Source organism: Carlito syrichta, unplaced genomic scaffold (assembly GCF_000164805.1).
Source record: "Carlito syrichta isolate Samal-C Ts95f unplaced genomic scaffold, Tarsius_syrichta-2.0.1 Scaffold315108, whole genome shotgun sequence".
Classification (NCBI taxonomy): domain Eukaryota; kingdom Metazoa; phylum Chordata; class Mammalia; order Primates; family Tarsiidae; genus Carlito; species Carlito syrichta.
Window position 1 is genome coordinate 259,518 of NW_007259204.1, and position 13,606 is coordinate 273,123.

At 37.0% G+C, this 13,606-nt stretch overlaps 1 protein-coding gene across 1 annotated transcript in view; it reads right to left on the reverse strand.

Moving 5' to 3' along the window:
* LOC103274897 (protein eyes shut homolog) overlaps positions 1-13,606 on the reverse strand; it is an 872,098-nt gene that overhangs the window by 182,498 nt on the left and 675,994 nt on the right. Inside the window, 1 exon segment of the mRNA XM_021706071.1 lies at positions 2,073-2,164. Coding sequence (XP_021561746.1) covers positions 2,073-2,164 — 92 coding nt within the window.

Sequence of the window (13,606 nt, forward strand, 5' to 3'; positions counted from 1 at the left end):
GAGAGAGAGAGAGAGAGAGAGAGAGAGAGAGAGAGCCAGAGAGAGAGAGAGAGAGAGAGAAAGAAAGAGATAAAAAAAACTAGCCCTTCTGTCACTTTAATCTCAGACTTCTAGCCTGCAGAATTGGGAAAAAATTCACTTCTGTTGTTTGAGCCACTCTGTCTGCGACGTTTTGTTATGGCAGCCCTGCAAACCAGTAAAATAGGCATTCCGACTTTTATGATGATTTCATGTAGTTATGTGTTTGTAAAGCATCTGATACCTGGTAATGGTTCAGTGTGTCCTAATTAACATTACTCTTGCTTCTGCTGCTATTTTCACTGGACAAGTCACCTATAATTCTTATCTTTATCTTATCTTGAACATGCGGCAGCTCTTTTAGGGTGAGAGAAAATACAAATTCAAATCATATTATATTTCTCTAGCACAGTTCACAGGACCCGTTACTTAAAACTTACTCATAAGTTTTGGAGTGAGAGCAGCCTTGGAATTGTTCCATTTTCTAGCTATGTCACTTTCTGTACTTACTCTATCTGCCAATTCTGCATCTTTAAAAATGTAGGTAATAGTTAGAATTGCTCTTAGAAATAAATCCATATATGATATAAAATTAGTTCTTGACGTATAATTGGTGTTTAATAAGCTGTAATTCTAACTATTGCTTATTTATTTATTTTTCAACTCATTTCCAATATTTCTAAGGCCAGAACAGCTTCTCCCGGTGTCCTGCCCCATCTCACCCATGATGCTTATCTGTCTTTTTTCTTTGCTGAAGAGCCCAAGTATGTTTTTCAGGGGCTGGTTCTTATGGCTGCCCAATGCTCATGCACCTCCTCCATCTAGATGACGGCAGTCCCCGGCCAGGGAAATTGGTACCTTGGCTAGGATGATGTTTCCCAAGGTGCACTGCACATTAGTTAAGTAGGAGGTTAAAAGGCTAAAGAGAGACATTAAAATGTTCTGTGTCCACATCACAAGTTAAGCAAAGAAAGTGAGACTTTATTAAATAGCATCTCAGAAAGCTTAACACACTTAAAGTGCATTTTGAGTACTCAGGGGAGGTAGATATAATGTAGGGTTTTCCAATGTATTTGATAATACATTTTTTTTTGGTCACTGATCTGTAATAATCTGTATTCTAGGACAACACCTTCGAGTCCCTTCCCACTGTGGGAGCTCTTCTGCATCCTCGCAATAAATCCTGCTTCAAAAAAAAGAAAAGAAAAAAAAGAATCTGTATTCTAGACCATACAATTTGGGTAGTTCTGGTCTAATGAAGGTAGAACTTCCTGAAAACCTCTCATTTAACATCTTTCTCAGTCTTTTTAAGCCTCTTTACTTTCTTTTTATTGTATTTAAATATATACTTATTTTTACTAAATACTCTCTTGCCAAAATATAATAATTTTAGTCTAGACACTGGCTTATGACTGTGGCACCTGTTTTAAAACACCACTTACAGAAGTAAAAAAGGTAGAGAGAGGAAAAATGGAATAAAACGGTAATGAATCTATGTATATAAAAAAGTAAACTTTACTAAAAATTCACAGAAGAAAAATTAAGGGTCAGTATCAGTTTCACTTATCACATTGGCAAAATGATTTCTATCTGATGTTGAATAAGCCTTTGAGGATAGTGTCACCTTCATACACAGCTTTTGGAAGCATTAATTATTCTATCTGGTTTGTGGTATAATAGGTCATTTTAATTTTCTTCTTTATGTTTGTCTGGATGTTCCAAATTTCCTACAGTGAACATATTTTACTTTTTATTAAAAGAAAATACCAGTTTATTTTATTTTTATAACTCCTGTAAGTGAAAAATAATATGAGACTTTCATGGCTTCTTTGTAAATCTGCTTGTGTAAGTTTGTTGATAGTATCACCCCTATAATAGTCTTTCTTCAGTGCAATTTTCAGGATGTATGGAAAAGCTTGACCAACTTTAATTCACATATACACATGTGGATACTAATCAGGATAACCTCAATTGCAAAATGACAAGGACCATATCCAGAAGAGCATTCTTTGTTACTTATGAGATTAAGTGCAAAAGAAAGAGGTATATCTTACCGGATGAACAGTGTATACTTTTGTCCATCATCCACTCTCATAGTAGTGTTAATACTTAGCAATTTTGCTTCACCAGGACAGAAAAAATGGTACTGTTGGGGGAAAGAAAAAGATTTTTATCAAACAGTCTTTCAGTATGTCATTAATACCTTATATTTGACATTACAACTTTCAATATTTTTTATATTGTTTTGGAGAGACAAGAAGTTTGAAGCTTAAAGAGAAGTGACAGTTGAAGGTATATAACTAATAAGACATAGAATTAATATACATAAACACACGAGTATAATATACATATACATACATACATGTATACACACATAAACACACATTTTTAGATTCTCTTCCAGTATTCTTGAGAAAGGCAGCTTTTTCTGCTAGCATGAAGCGAGTGTCATTGGCAAGTTTCCCTACATATTAACAGTTGAGCAAAGCAAAGACTAGTTAACGCAATCTAGAGGTCAATGATAATGTCATGGGAAGGAAAACTAAAGAGTGGAAATTCACGATGCATTCCAAGGTTTTTGAGCCTGGAGGGTCTCTAGGGTCATTTGCAGGATTACTGCTAATGGGTCTACTAAGTCATGGTCTAGTAAGGGAAAATAGTTTCTATAGCAAGTATGGCTGACCAGGCAACTCCAAGAATTCCAAGGACGGGCCACAAAGCTCATAAACTTTCTTAGCAAGCATGTGCCAGTATGTATATAGGTTAAATTGTGGCTATTCTTTCCCAGATAACTGCTTTAACTTTGTAAAAATCATATTTACAAGATATCGATAACCTACATATGTGTTAAGGCACACAGTTGCATAGTGTTACATAACTTGTGCCCCCAGCTATATTTAAATTGATATATCTAAATCTTTTCACATGTAGATCAAAGATAGATATGGTGTCATATATTTTAACATTTTATGATATTTGGTAATTGCAAAAGATTTCTTTCAAAAATAAAATTATTTGCTGCAAGTTGACTTTAAGAAGTATGTTAAATAGCATTGAGATTCAGAATCAAATAGACTGACATGTACTTTTTAAGAAAATCTGTTTTGTAACATTTGGCTGTGTGTTCCTCTCAAGCCACGTGTAACAAAGTAAGTCACTGATTATTTACTGAATTCTTACTTTGTGTCCAGGGTACAACCACGTTTACCAGTACATTTAATACTTTTCACAAGGTAGATAATAATTTAGCTGCTTCTTATGTTCAATACTAAAAAATCTATATTGATAGTTTAAAAAGTTATTTAGGCTAAAACGATACTAAAATGACTGTGAGAAGAGATTGGTATCCTTAATTTGTTTAAATATATTGGAAAGTTATTTGTTAGACATTACTAAGTATTCTTAATTTCCTGTTATTTGCAGAACTATGAAAGTTGAACACGATTTCTGGCAAGATGACGATGGGACAGGTTGAACTGTGAGAGTCTCTGTGAAAGCAAGTGTCCATAAAGACTCTTGCTTTACTCTGGGTGGCTGCTGCTGCTGCCACTACTGCCAGCCTACCCCTTGGCCAGCCACACAAACCTGTGGGATGGAAGCCCTGGTCCCACACACTGCTCAGCCGCTGCCGCTGCTGCCTCCAATCGCACTGGTCCACAGGTTGGAGGCCCTCAGTCCCACGCACTGCTCTGCTGCTGTGTACACTGCCACTGCCACTGCCCCATTCGGGAAAGCCCTGGCTTCCAGCCCCATGGAGCTCTGGGCTCCTTTGCAGGTTGCACTGCCCTGCCCCACCCCAAGCAGCCCCATGCCACCCCACACCACCTGACCTGCAGTGCCTGGCTGTCTTGTACTTAGCCTCTCCTGGCTCGGCCCTGGCTGCAGCAGAACTGGGGATCAGCTGGAGCCCCGAGACCAGGCAGAAACCTGCATTGCCCCAGCCAGCTCTGCCCAGCTCCACCCAGCTCTGCCCAGTTCCACCCAGCTCCACCCAGCTCCATTCAGCCTCCAACATGGGATCTAAGGTAATTGCACCAAACTGGGAGAGACAGAAACCCCTCCCTCATGCTAAACTAGTCACAGACAGGCCACATCTGAGTGACAGACTTGACAGCAAGCCAGCTGAGTCCAGATCTGCTGCACCCTCCTTCTACAGCAGGCCTGAGGCATCTGACCCTAATGGTGAGCAACCCTACCAGCCTGCAATGAGGGTTATATCAGAGTTGAAAGGATGTTGGATTTACAGGAGCAATCTCAGAGTGAACCTGGTTCCTTGTTTTTATTTTTTTAATTATTATTCTTTGTTTTATTCATTTTTATTTCCTCTTTTCTCTCTCTTCTTATGGTTATTTATAACATTTCCATACTTACTTTGTTTCTGTAATTTTACTGATATCTTTTTCTTTGATTTCCTGTTTGTGTAGGGGAATAGTACATCAATAGGGAGGTTGGTTGGCTTGTGTGTTTGTAAGATTGTATGTTTTTGGTTTTTTTACCCTTTTCTGTCTTTGTGGCTCTTTTCATTTGTTAGTTGGAATGTTTGTCTGTTTTCCCCTTTACTTCTCTCTCTCTCCACCTTCCTCTTTCCCCTCTCCTTTCCTGTTCCACTGTTTTCCTTTTTCTTACCTAATTTTGTTTTCAGGGAGCAAAGAAATACCCCTACTGCATGGATAGAATGCAAGGAAGTGGGAAGTGGGTTCCAGGGAACCCGTATACTTTTTGGTGGATACAAGGATTTGCAGACAGATTTTGAATAACAACTCCCACCTCAATTAAATCTCAGAACTGCAAAAAAGTATAACTCCCAACCCACAGTCCAGCTTCATAATTGAACAAAGCTGAAGGATTCACATAAGAAAGAATAGGAGGTTGAGCAAACTGAAGTAAAGGCAACCCTACCATCCTGAACAATAGAATTAAAGAAGAAGGTGGAAGAAAAGGAAAAAGTAGGGTGGAAAATCTATACAAATGAAGAAAAACCAAAAGAAGAAAATAAGTCTCACACAGACTCCTGGGAGGTCAGACACTGAGAAAACAGAGTCAAAACATAAACAATGAAGAGCCCCCAGAATGACTGGTCACATACTACAAACCCAGACATCAAGACATTAATAAAGAGAAACAAAAGAATTGAGGAGAGACAAGAGGACAATAGGAAGGAGTTGATAAATGAGGTAACAGCATTAAAGAATACTGTGATTGAAATAAATAATAAATGAATAAGCATGGAAAGCAGATTAAGCCAAACAGAAGAAAGAATCTCAGAGCTTTAGGATCAAAATATAGATCTAACCCAAATTGTCAAAAACATAGAAAAGAAGCTTAAAAAGACAGAATGAAACCTTTAAGAGAAGAGCAATTATTTCAAGAGGCTGAACCTAAGAGTAGTTGGACTTCCTGAGGCAGAAAGAGAGACAGAGATCACCCTGGATCAAACATTCCATGAAATTATTCAAGAAAACTTCCCTTATCTCATCAGTGATGTGAAAATTCAAACACAAGAGATTCAGAGAATCCCTGCAAGACAACAAAAGAGAAGACCAACTCCCAGACACATAATAATTCACCTAAACAAAGTAGGTATAAAGAAAAAATCCTAAAGGCAGCAAGAGAAAAAGTTCAGACTACCTTCCGGGAAGACCAATTAGAATAGCAGCAGATTTATCTAGAGAAACACTTCAGACTAGGAGACTATGGAGCCCAATCTTCAAAGTTCTCAAAGATAAACAATTTGAACAAAGAATAACCTACCCAGTTAAACTAAGCTTCATTAGTGAGGAAGAATGAAAATCTTTCCCAGACATCCAATCCCATGCTGCCTCTAGACTACCTCTATAAGAAACACTTAAGAAAGTATTAAACACAGAAGAAAAGGAAAAAAGAATGACAACATTCTTCATAAGAGTATAGGAAAAGGATTGAAAACATACATGAGTCAACCCAAAAATCAAAAGAAAGACAATAAACAAACAGGAACAACATAACTCTATAAGAAACTCATGACAGGGATAAACCCTCACATTTCAATAATTAGCCTGGATGTGAATGAACTAAATGCACCACTGAAAAGACATAGAAAAGCAAAATTGTTAAAATATCATGAGGCAACAATATATGTCTCCAAGAGACTCATCTCACCAGAAAGGACACTCACAGAATCAAAGTAAGAGAATGGGAAGCAAAATTTCAGGTGAGTGAAACTCAAAAGAAAACAGGAGTTGCAATCTTAATTTCAGACAGAATACCCTTTAAGCTATCAAAAAGTGAAAAAGATACAGAAGGTCACTACATAATGATAAAAAGTTAGATCCATCAACAAGAACTATTCATCCGAAACATATATGCATGCAACATAGACCATAAAGCAGCTTCAAGGCAAACTTAAAAAAGATATTAACTCTAACACTATCATAGCTGGGGACTTTAATACCCCACTCACATCCCTAAGCAGATCATCAGGACAAAAAATCAGCAGGGAGAACCGGAACCTCAATGTGACTCTTGACCAAATGGATTTAACTGATACCTATAGAATACTCCTTCCAACGACCACAGAATATACATTTTACTCATTACTGCATGGTACGTACTCTAAGATCAACCACTTCCTTGGCCATAAATCAAGCATAAACAAATATCATAAGATTGAAATTTTGCCATGCTCCTTCTCAGACCACAGTGGAGTAAAAATAAATATCAATACCAACAAATTTCCCCCATAACCCACAAAGACATGGACATTAAACAGCATGATGATAAGCAACTCCTGGGTCTACATGGACCTCAAAACAGAGATCAAAAAATACCTGGACACAAATGTAAATTAAGAAATATCTTACCAAAATCTCTGGGATGCCCTGAAAGCTGTAATAAGAGGGGAATTCATATTTCTACAAATGCACATGAAGAAAGCTGGAAAAACAAGACCATCAAAACCCTAACTTCAACAGAAGAATTCAGATCACCAACATAAAAGCCCAAATCCAGGACATAGAAAACAAATAGATAATACAAAAAAAAAAAAAAAAAATGAGTGAAACAAAAAGCTGGTTCTTTGAAAAGATGAACAAGATTGATGGTCCCCTAGTTAGAGTGACCAAGAAAAAGGGAGAAAAAACCCAAATGAACACAATCAGAAACACAAAAAATAAAAGTCACATCTGACCCTAGAGAAATAAAAAAGATTATCAGGGACTACTATGTACACTTGTATGGAAACAAACTAGAAAACCGAATGGAAATGGAGGACTTTCTGACATCACACATACTCCCTAGGTTGGAATAAGAAGAAATAGAGACTCTAAATAGACAAATAACAATCCAGGAAATTGACTATGTCATAAGAAAACTACCTAGAAAAAAAGCCCTGGACCAGATGACTTTCCAGCAGAATTCTGCAAAACATACAAGGAGAAACTGATACTAATCTTATTGTAAGTATTCCAGGAAATTGAGAAAGATGGAACTCTCCTCAAATTATTTTATGAAGCTAACATCACATTGGTACCCAAGTCAGGCAATGACCTAACAAAGAAACAGAACTACAGGCCAATATCCTTGATGAACACAGATGCTAAAATTCTCAACAAGATCCTAGCAAACCAGATTCCACAACACATCTCAAAAATCATCCACCATGAGCAAGTAGGCTTCTTGCCCAGGATGCAAGACTGGTTCAAGAGTCATAAGATTATAAACATAATTAAATACATCAACAGACATAAAAACAAAAACCGCATGATTATATCATTAGATGCAGAAAAAACTTTTGATAAAATCCAGCACCCCTTCCTGATAAAAACCCTCGAACATCTAGGCATAGATGGAACATACCTCAAAATAGTAAGAGCCATCTATGAGAAACCCACAGCCAGCATACTGCTAAACAGACAGAAATTGGAACCATTTTCTGTAAAACTGGAACAAGACAAGGATGCCCACTGTCACCCTTCCTGTTCAACATAGTTTAGGAAGTCCTAGCTAGAGCAATCAGAGAAGAGAAGGTGATCAGCAGCATTCAAATAGGGAAAGAGGAAGTCAAGTTATCTTTCTTTGTAGACAACATGATTCTATACCTTAAAAACTCAAGAGAATCTTATCTTGCACTGATAAAGGACTTTGGCAAAGTCTCAGGTATAAAATAAATGTGCAAAAGAAAATCACATTTCTATACACCAATAATAAACAAACAGAAACCCAAATTAAAAGCACAAGTCCATTTACAATAGCCATAAAAAAGCTGAAGTACCTTGATATCTTTCTAACCAGAGATGTGAAAGACCTTTACAATGAAAACTACAAAACACTGGTCAAAGAAATCAAAGATGACACAAACAAGTGGTAAAATATTCCATGCTCTTGGATGAGGAGAATCAACATTGTTAAGATGTCCATTCTACCTAAGGCAATCTACAGATTTAACGCAATACCCATCAAATTACCAGCAACATTCTTCACACCTAGAAACAACAATACAGGAATCCAATACAGCACTTTACAAATGTAAATGGACTATTCCCTTCAAATAGTCTATTGGACTATTCCCTTGAATAGTCTATTGAACTATTCCCTTGAGAAGCAAAACAAACATCTAGGAGTTAGATACCACTTTATTTTTATCCTCATTCAAAGGCAGAGACTGAAATGAACTGATTTGCCTCTTGCTGGTGCAGCACAAGGACTTGTGACACTCCTACCTATCCTCATACACAAAAATGAACTCTTAAAAGGATCAGAGACCTAAACGTAAAACCTCAAACTACAAGATCCTTAAAAATGCAGGAGACACCCTTATGGAAATTGGAACTGGCTACCAATTCCTGATCAAAATCCGAAGTGCCCAGGCCATAAGAGATAAGATAGACAAGTGGGACCTCATCAAACTGACAACCTTCTGCAAAGCCAAAGAAACCATCAAGAGAGCAGGGAGACAACCCACAGACTGGGAGAAAATATTTGCCAACTCCATGTCTGATAAAGGCCTAACATCTAGGATCTACAAGTAACTCAAATGTGCTGAAAAGAAAAAAACAAACAGCCCCATTACAAAGCGGGCAAAATAGACAGTTCTCAAAAGAAGACATGCAAGCATCCAACAGATACATAAAAAAATATTTAGCCTTACTAGTCATCAAGGAGATGCTTATTAAAACTACCACTGAGATACCACCTAACTCCAGTCAGAATGGCCATCATCAATAACTCAAAAAACAGCAGATGCTGGAGAGGATGTGGTAAAAAGGGAAAACTTCTACACTGTTGGCGGGAGTGTAAACTAGTACAGCCTCTGTGGAAATCAGTGTGGCTATTTCCAAGTTCTAAAAATCAACTTTCCATATGACCCCCAATCTCCCTACTGGGAATATACCTGGAAGAACTCAAATCACTCTGTAAAAAAGATACCTGCACATGTATGTTTATCACAGCATTGTTCACAATAGCAAGAACATGGAACCAAATGTGCTGCCCAGCAAAAGAGGACTTGGTAAAAAAAATGTAGTACATATACGTAATGGAATATTACACAACCATAAAGAAGAACAAAAGCACCTGGATGGAATTAGTGGTGCAGCACAAGGACTTGTGACACAGCTAATAACTGGGGTGACTGTATTGGAATCTTGGTGGTGAATGTATTTACTTATTTTCTTAGTATGAGACATATATTTTATGTAGTATGAGGTACAAGATATTTTTAAAAATATGTTTGATATGATAAAATGTTCTAAAAACCCACATTATCTACATTTTTTACAAATAATTCTGCATTTTTAGGACTTGAATGGATCTTAAATTATGATCACTCTAAAAGTTCAACCATAAATATGTCTTTGTGAAAAGTGTAATGTAAATACATTTTTCATGCGATTATACTTTTTAAATATATGAGGAAATTGGAGCATAGTCTCACCAATCAGTGAAGAACAAAATCTTAAAATCATAATAATAGAACAATGCTGAAATTTCCTCTAAATTATTCCAAGGAGGCTGTAATGTGTAGTGAAAGGAATATGGAGTTTTGAAGTTATATAACAGAGTAAAAATTTCTGATTTATCATCCCTAAAGCATTTAGAAGAACAGGCGATTATCTCTCTGAGTACTTCAGTTTGTCTGCAGGGTCTTTGCAAGTTGTAGAGAGAAAATAGCTAACCCTTACATATGATTATTATGTTCCAGATATTATTCTTTTTGCTATTTGCATTTACTTATTTACTCATTTATGACAGTTATGTCAAGGTATTTATTCATTTGCTAATTAAACCTTACAGCAATTTGTATTATACTCATTTTGCACATGAGTAAGTTTCAGAAAAAAAGCATCTAAGGTTTCAAAGCTCCTAAATGGCAGAACTGGAATTTGAACTCTGATAGTCTAGGTTCAGAGTCCAAGTTTTCTTAAGCTAGAGACTGACAAGGAACTGCAACTCAATAAATGTTAGCAAATATTGCAAGCATATCAATATAATCTTTTCTTTGTCGTAAAACCAAAGAGAAAGAAATTCTACACCTCTCTTCACTCAGCTTTATAATTTATAAATATTTTGGTTTCACCCATTTTGAATGTATTTTCTTCCATTTGAAAGTGAAAGTAGTGACTAACCATTAATCTTGAAAATCCATTATTTTCCAGGTCTTTAAAAAATAAATAAATAAGACCATAAACCCTTTTTAAAAAAAGACAATTTCTGGCATACATTGTGTGCTGAACAAATGTTAGATATGATTGTTACTATGATGACTTCCAATATTATTACATCAATATACAACTATTATGATGCTCTCCTAGCTAGTCTCTTTACCCATCACCTATCCTTAAATGAAACTTTCCAACTATCAAAAAAAAAAAATGGAAAGAAAATCTATTATTTTATATAATATTTTCTTTAGTTTTTTTTGTTGTTGTTGAGTTGGAGTATCACTCTGTCACTCAGGTTGAAGTGCAGTGGCACTCTCACGGCCACCACAGCCTCAACCTGCTGGGCTCAGGCAATCCTTCTGCCTCAGTCTTCCAAGTAGCTGGAACTAGGAACTACAGGCATGCGTCACCATGTCTGGCTAATTTTTTTATTTATTGTAGAGACGAGATCTCACCATGTTGCTCAGACTGGCCTTGAACCCCTGCGCCCAGGCAATCCTCTTGCCTTGGCCTCCCAAAGTTCTGGGTTTACCGGCTTGAGCCACTGTGCCAGACCTATAAAATATTTTCAGTCACAACTCCTACAAGTCTCTGGTAATTCTTCATAATGCCTCTCATTGAAGATATCCACTGTGGTGAGAGGAATTAGCTGAGTTAGACACTCACTAATGGCAGCTGAGTTAGCAGATGAAACAAAAAAAATTGTGCTGAGGAGAGACATTCTGACTGTGACCAATGCTCAGTGTCATAAGTACTATATAATTTTTTATATATAGACTGTATATTTTTGTAGTATCTTATAAAGTTAATGAAGATTTCTGGTCTTTGAGAAAAATGCTGTAGTGCAGGGAACAGCAGTATTTTCTTAAATGATCATAATAATGTTTAATAATTCATTAGAGTATTTTATTTATTACAAAATTTTATTTTTTCTTTGGTTTCTCCAGTTCTTATTATTTATAATCAATTGAAAGCAACGTGAGGCACATGAAGTGTTCTTTTCCATTGAATTCTCAGAACTGGAACGGTGACTGGTGACAGATAATTTGTTCAATGAATGAGTAAACATACTCCTGCTTTTACTACTCTACCACGTCTGCTTGAAACTTATTTCTGATATCATAATTGGTACTAAATGCTACATACGCATCATATTACTTAAGAAAAATCAAACAAGTAGAACTTATCTTTTACCTTACCCATTTGTGGAAATTCACAATGTGTATACTTACATCACATCATAAAAACTGTACACAAAGACAACTATTATATTTCACATATTAGACTGTGCTGAGCTAATTACCCCATTGCAGTGATAGTTGAGATGACTGCAATAGTTGAGTGGGAATATGAGGTGGTTTGTTATGGTAGAATGTTAGGGAAAAAGCATGCACTTTCAAATAAAATTTGGCTTCAGCATATTTTTTAGCTAGGTAATCTTGGACTTTTAAAAGAAAGTTGTTATAAGGTTTATCAAGTGTTAGTTATCAGTCTCAAACATTTTGATCTCAGAATCCCTTTGCACTCTTAAAAACTATTGAGATCAGAGAAATGACGTCATTGCATGGCATGTAGTCTCTGGAAAACTTAATAGTGCACTTAAGAGAATAAAAGTGATCGCTGCCACCTCTCCTGAGTCCGAGACTCTCCTGCCCGCCCGGCGTAAGGCTCCTGTTGCCTGCTCAGAGGCAGGCAGTCATCTTGTTCCCGTCCGGCCCCACCCCCTCTGGGGTGAGCAGCTGGGATAGCACCACCTGCTGGCGATTCAAGGTAACAACACCGAACAGGAGAAACAAGCTTGATAAAGACATAGACCAGAGTGCTGAACGAGGGTAATCTGAACTGTCCTTCATAGCAGACCAGGGGCAACTGACCCTAACTGCAAACTAATTTACCAGCTTGAAAAGAAAACTAGAAATCAGACTTGAAAGGACATTGGACTTAAACGAAATGTCTCAGAGTGTGCTTAATTGATTCTATTAGTTTAATGACATAATTCTATTCCTACTGTATTGTTCCCTTTTTCCTTTTTTCCTTTTCTTCTCTTTTCTTCTCTCTGTAAACTATATCTTTGTATAGAGGAACAGCACACTAACAAGGTGGTTGGCTAGCTTGTATGTTAGCATCACTATATGTTTTATTTTTATTTTTTATTTTTTTGTATGAGAGTTGGTTTGTCTGTAGCTGTGGTCTATTGTTTTTATCTGTTTCAGCATAGGCCTCTCTCTCTATTTGTTGGTACACTCGTTTGTTTCCCCCTTACTCCTCTATCTCTCCACTCCCCTCTTCAACCCACTATCTGCTCCATTCTCTCCCCTCTGCTAACCACATTTTATTTCAGGGAATAACCTACAGCCCCACTGCACGGACAGATTCCAGGGCAGTGGGAAGTGGGTTCCACATTATCCACACACCTGTCAGCGAATACCAGGACCTGCAGACAGATTTTGAATCACAGCTCTCCCCTTAAGTAAATCTCAAAACTGCAAAAAGGACCACCTCCAACCTACAGTGCAACTTCAGAATTGAACAAAGTAAGAGGACATACATAAAGAATAGGAGATTGAACAAACAGAAGTAAAACCAATCCCTTTACCCCTGAATAACAGAATTAAAGAAGATGGTGACGTGGAGGGAAGGAAAAAGTAGGGAGGGGGAAAAACCGCACAAATGAAGAAAAACCAAAAGAAGAATATAGGTCTTATACAGTCCCCTGGGAAATCAGACACTGAGAAAACAGATTCTGGAACACAAACAATGAAGAGTCCCCAGAATGACTGGTTACATGCAACAAACCCAGACATCAAGACATTGATGGAGAGAATTAAAAAAATTGAGGAGAGACAAGAGGAAAATAGGATGGAGCTGATGTCAGAAATGACAGCAGTAAAGAATACTGTGATGAAAATGAACAACAGACTAATAAGCATGGAAAGCAGAATCAGCCAAGC